The following is a 6,000-nucleotide window of genomic DNA, read 5'->3' on the forward strand; positions in this document are numbered from 1 at the left end:
ATTAACCTTGCAGATTCCCTATTTTTATTTCATCACTTTCAACTGATTTTTTGGAATTATTTTACTTTTTCCTTTAAAACCTTTACATGGATTCTTCCTTTTTTTTTTTTTAAATCAAATCATAGTAAGCCATGATATTTAAGGTCATGTATTCAAATCACTAATAATTAACTAAAATTTATTTGATATTTATTCCACATTCAAATGTACTAGGACTGTTATATTTCAGGGAAAAAAGAACATGAATTTTAATATAAACTTTAATGTAAGTACTGATATTAAAATTTTAATTCATTTATAATTACCACATACTATCAAAGGAAAGAAAAAGAGGGAGAAATGAGGTAAGTTAAAGAACTACAAATTAATGTGATTTAGATATATTAGAGCAGGACCAATTTTGGGGCTCTAAAAAGAAACAAAAAAGCAATGAAATCTTGGAAATACTTCTGACAAAATACCTCAAGAAGGAAAGTCCACATTAAAATGGGAACAAAACAAGAGTTCCCAATATTTGTTAGATCACAGTATTAAATGTCACTTCTAAGATTATCACAGAACTAGACAGCTAAGAAAGGTATTTCTAGCTGTTAATTGAAATCTCCTTGAAAAAAAAATCTATTTCAGTATTTTCTAAAAGTTAAGACAATAATGAATAAGTTACATTACACAATTGTTAAATTGTGTTAGATGCTCACAACAGCACCTGACTGATTTCTACTGATCCCCTGAACAGATCGATCACACTGCTTAGAAGATGGGATTCTCCCAGCTCTCCAGCTCCGTGAAGGACAGAACCAGTAGGCATGCCCTTAGCAGAGGCCAGCAGGGTAAGAAACAGTGAATTCTTTTTTTTTAAGATTTTATTTATTTATTTGACAGAGAGAGACACAGCGAGAGCAGGAACACAAGCAGGGGGAGTGAGAGAGGGAGAAGCAAGCTTCCCTCTGAGCAGGGAGCCCGATGTGGGGCTCGATCCCAGGACCCTGGGATCATGACCTGAGCCGAAGGCAGACGCTTAACGACTGAGCCACCCAGGCACCCCAACAGTGAAGAATTTTGAGTGGGGTGTTAAACATCTGGATAAGTTATTTAGAGCAGCTGTGGGATTTCATTCTCCTAAATAAGAGAACAAACTCTTATCTGCCTTGGACAGGTTTTGAAGTAATGTTATTCAAAGTTTAAGCTGGATAGCTTCTCAAAATGCCTTCCAGACACGGAGACCATGAATTACATTTATCCAACAAGAGTAGAACGACCAAACACAACTTGTGCAAAGCAATACCTTCACTTAATTGGAGGATATTGAAAAGGTGGCTTTCTGAGCGGTTTTATATGTTCTGTTAGATATGTGGGTGTTCTGGGTTTTTTTTTTCCCCCCCTGTTAGATATCTGGGCTTTTTTTTTTATCTGCATTCTTCTTGCTTTTTCTGAACCAGAAGTTAACTGCTTTTATTTTCCAAATTTTAATTTTTAAACCAAATCCTAATTACAGCATGGGCCCAAATTACTAAACTGATTTACCTAACTACATGACCTTGGGAAGTCACTGCTTGTAAAATGAAGAGGCCTGCACTGAGAGCCACAAGAATGTAACCTTCATGTTCATCTACTCTCACCCCCTCGGGGACATGGAAGGCAATGAATGTTTACTGGCTGTCCCCAAATGACAAATAAAAATGTAGTCATTTTTTCTTTTTTCAACATTTATCCTTTAATCTGTATATTCCCAAACATTTTAAAGAGGACACTAAAGCCAAAATTTCCTGTGCATCAAAAATAACTTTACAGAATTTAAAATCAGGTACTCATTTTTTAAGAAATAGAACAGGTAGGGGCGCCTGGGTGGCTCAGTCTGTTAAGCGTCCGCCTTCGGCTCAGGTCATGATCTCAACGACCTGGGATGGAGTCCCGCATCGGGCTCTGTGCTCAGCAGGGAGCCTGCTTCTCCCTCTCCCTCTGCCTGCCTGCCTACTGGTGATCTCTCTCTCTCTGTGTCAAATAAATAAATAAAATCTAAAAAAAAAAAAAAAAGAAAAGAAATAAAACGGGTAGACTATACAAGAGCTGACAAACTTCACCTTTTCTTCCTCCCCATTAACACATCGCTACATCCTGACCCCTCTTCATCTGAAAGGTATAGCTGGGAGGGAGAAAGTGCATGGGCCATGCAGGGAGAAGGCCTGAGTTCTAGTCCCATTTCTTCCATTAACTGGCTCTGTGGGGACAAGTCACTTCCCCTTTGAGCCCTGCCAGGCTGTCTATTTAAACAAAGGAGCTGAACAAATTACTAATTTCTAAAGCCTTCCACTTAAAAGATCTAATTCTTTCATTCCACCCATCATTCTACTCCTAATGCCATGATTCAATGCTTGCCATATCATTCCTAGACTTGTTCAGCAGCCTCAAAACTGTCTCCCCCACCCCTTTATTTTTCCTTCTTATCCTAAAATGAATCTGATCCTAAAACCACGAGTAGAGAACAGTAAAAAGCACACTGTTCTTGAAGTCAAGGAGCTCAGGTTCAAATCCAGACTGCCACCAACAAATCATATCTCTAAAACAGCGATGTTAGGAACTATCTCGCTGAGGATTAAAAGAATGTATAAAGCACCTAACACAGTGCCCAACACGTTGGAGATGTTCAGCAACAATGAGCACCCTGACCTATGTCCCAGATCAAAAGCCTCAGTTTCCCAATGTCTACAGCAAGATGACCAACCAGTGAGGTGCACAGGTGGCGGGCAGGAGATTTGTAAAGTACCCGCAGAAACTGGGTTAAACGTTCTCACCAGGCTCCGCTGTGTGCCAGTAAAGTGTCTGCCTGTAGCCTGCCAATATGCTTCTAGGTAAAGCAGCCTCGGCCACCAGCCCCTCCTGGACTCTCAAAATCAAATGGTACAGCCTCCCCAGGCCAAATCCACAGGTCAAGAGGAAATGAAAACTTGACATCATTTTTCAAAAAGATACAGATTCTCTGGATTTTACCTGAAAGCAAACTCCTCAGCCTGTCATTCATGTGAAAAGAGGCCAGGCCCATTTCTTTGTACTTAAATCTATAAGCAGTACACTTAATGTTGGAGTACCACCAAGCATTATTTAACTTGATTTTTCAATTATAGGCAATGAAAAGGTGTGACCAAGAGAAAAAAGAATACAATTTCTCACAAAATGAGGATACACTGAATTTCAGTTATACCAATACCTTCAGAGAAAGCAACGGCTTTCTTGATTTCAAAACTGGGTCAAAACTGGAATGAGCAAGTAGAGGAGTGACGGGGACTCGAAAAGAGAAGCTCATTTCTTAAAGTGACTTAAGTACAGTTCCTTAATTATGTGGGATTTTTGTCCCAAATGAGGAATAATAACAATCTCTGCTTTCATACACTAGTCAATGATACAGCCAAGTTACAGCGTAACTGAGGGCAATCAATCAAGTGTGTGGAACTCTGGGAACCTAAGAAATCTTGTGAAGAAACCTGCTTTTTTGAAGTGCCACCGTTTTTTCCAAGCTACTTCATTCAGCCCGAGCGACTGCTGCAAAAGCACGTAATTAAAAGGATAGAACACAATTTAGGAAAAATTCTTTCAGAAGGCTTAGCTTAAGAATTATCCAAACTCATATCTCCATTTAAAAACAGAAGCCCACTAATCTGAGCTCTGAGCTCTTCTGGGATCAGGCCAAGCTGCTCTACTTGTCCACCCAAATTGCACTATCCAACGAATCTGACCAAAATTCTTGACATGAGCTGCCATCTTCCTGCAAAGCAATTACTTCTCAGGCCCTGGTGCTTCTGGTCGATCCTTTTTAAAATTGGTTAAAGTCAGTTTTCTCACCCATGTTCTTTGCTCACATCCCAAACAGGCCTGATTTTCTCCATCCAGGCTTGAGATCTGTGCTCAGAGCCGTTCGCCTAGATGGCCCTTTCTCCTTAACAGACTCCTCCACTCCTCATTTCCCTCCCACCCTGTTCCCTGTCCCTCTGCACAGCACCCTCAGTATGACTGCAATCCCTTTGCACCTCTAGTTTTCTCTCATTTCTGACCTTGCCTATGACCAGTACTCCCCTTACCTAGACCAGGTCCCAGTTTCATCCTCCAATTAATTCCAGGCCTCCTCAGCGCCTGTTCCTGACCCGGCCTCTGACCTCTAACCTCCTCAGTCCAATCCCCACCTGGCCTTATTAACGTCGGTCCCCCCAATCCAGACCTTATTGCAGCTAGCCCCCTCCCCCACCTTGTATCAATTCCTGTCATCCCGGGTCCGTGCCCTGTCCCTCTTCATTTTTAGACGCTGTCCAATCTCCTCTTTCTGGCCCTTGACTAAAACCCAAAGCTCACTCCTAACACCAGCAGTCCTCCCCTGACCCTAGCAAAGGCCACTACTCTGCTGGCCCATCCCACTTTTTCTCTGACTCCGAACCTGGTGCCTCCCCCACTCTTTCACTGAAAGCCGAAGCCACGAAATCGCCGACCCTAGCCTAGCCTACTGGCACCCCTTTTCTGACCCCTGATACACGCGTCCTCCCCATCCCACACTCCAGGCTAACGCGTCAGTTCTCGCCCATCGCAGGTACTACTAGCCTCGGACCCTCCTCCCCATCCCCGACCTGCCGGCCCTGCGGCACGCTTAGCCCGAAGCCCAAGAGACCCCTCCCCACCCTGCCGCGCAGCCCTGCCCCGCGTCCCTAAAGCCCATTCAGCCCCTCCCCTACGAGTCCCTCTCCCCACTTGACCCCGGTCCGATGACCTCCGCCCTCGCCGAGTCCGGGGCTCCATTCTCTCGGTTTCCGAGCTAACCCCCGCCCCCCACACGCCCTCCGCACTCCCAGCCCAGTGGGGTGTGTCCCCCTGCCCATGGAATTCCGGCCAGTGGCCTCTCTCGCGGGGTCACGGTCGCCCTCCTCACCTCGGCGTCCACCACCTCGTGGTAGGCGGGCGGGGGGTCGAAGCTGCCGCCGCCCCCGGTGCTCCCGCCGCGGGAGGGGCCGCCGCCGCCGTCGCCGTCGCCCCGAGAGCCCCCGCCGGGCCCGGGGCTGGGGCCGCCGCCGCTGTCCATGGGCTCGTAGCCGCCGTAGTCGAGGCCCGGCCGCTCGTTGGTGAGCAGCGCCACGGCCTCGTTGATGTCGTTCTTGGCTAGCCGCAGGGCCTTGCGGATGGTGGCGGGGTCCGAGAAGCCCATGCACAGCAGCGTGGTCATGTGCTGCTCCTCCTCCGATTCCATGGCTCGGGCCTCAGGGCCGCGCCGGCCGGCGGGCAGCGAAGCTGCGGCTCCCCGGCCTGGCGGGCCGCGCTGCGCTCCCTCCGCGCCGCCCCCGCGCCCGAGCGGACCCCTGCGCTGCCGGCCTGCGCGCTCTGCAGCCGCCGGGCCAGGCTGGGCGCGGGCGTGGACGCCGCAAGCCGAGCGAGGGCGGTGGGGCGCTCAGGCGCCGCGGCGGCCCGGCCCAGCCCTGCGCGCCGCCATGTTGGCCTCCTCCTCCGCCTGCGCCTCCGCCTCCGCCTCCTCCGGCCCGCGGGGCCGCGCCTCCGCTCCCGGAAGCGGCCCGGGCCGCCCCAGGCTCGCCGAGGACAGGCGCGGGTGGTGGTTGGGGGCGGGGGGGGCAGGCGACTTTTTTTTTTTTCTTCCACTTAGAGAAGGGAGGGGCTGCGCTACGGCGCGTCTCTAGGGTGAAAGGGCCGCCCAGACGCCCGGGCGGAGGCGAGGGAGGGTCCTCGGCCGTCGCCACCGCCCGCCCATTTCTCCAGCAACAGGTTCCCCCGGGAGCGGGACGGGCGGGGGCGAAGTGCAGCTCGCCGCACGGAACGTCCCCGAAGTCCCCACGCCGTCGGTCCGGCCCAGCCCTGACGGCGGTTCCCCCCGCCTCGCACCGCGAAGCTGCTCAGAGCCCCAGCGGGACTCCCCTCCAGGCCTGGCTCGCCCCCGCGCGCCCGCCCGAGACGTACCCCATCCCGGGTGGGACTCATTCGGCTGCGGCTGTAGTTCGCCGCCGGCGCGGCCTG

General features: G+C 50.0%; 1 protein-coding gene across 2 annotated transcripts in view; it reads right to left on the reverse strand.

Moving 5' to 3' along the window:
• The window catches only part of USP24 (ubiquitin specific peptidase 24), a 136,849-nt gene extending 131,491 nt beyond the window's left edge, over positions 1 to 5,358 (reverse strand). For both annotated transcript variants that reach the window (XM_027590271.2, XM_027590202.2), the window contains exon 1: positions 4,910 to 5,358. In XM_027590271.2, the coding sequence (XP_027446072.1) occupies positions 4,910 to 5,224 (315 nt within the window). In that variant the 5' untranslated portion in view covers positions 5,225 to 5,358. The remainder of the gene's footprint in view (positions 1 to 4,909) is intronic.
• Between the last annotated feature and the right edge of the window lie 642 nt (positions 5,359 to 6,000).

Source organism: Zalophus californianus, chromosome 4, assembly GCF_009762305.2.
Source record: "Zalophus californianus isolate mZalCal1 chromosome 4, mZalCal1.pri.v2, whole genome shotgun sequence".
Lineage (NCBI taxonomy): Eukaryota > Metazoa > Chordata > Mammalia > Carnivora > Otariidae > Zalophus > Zalophus californianus.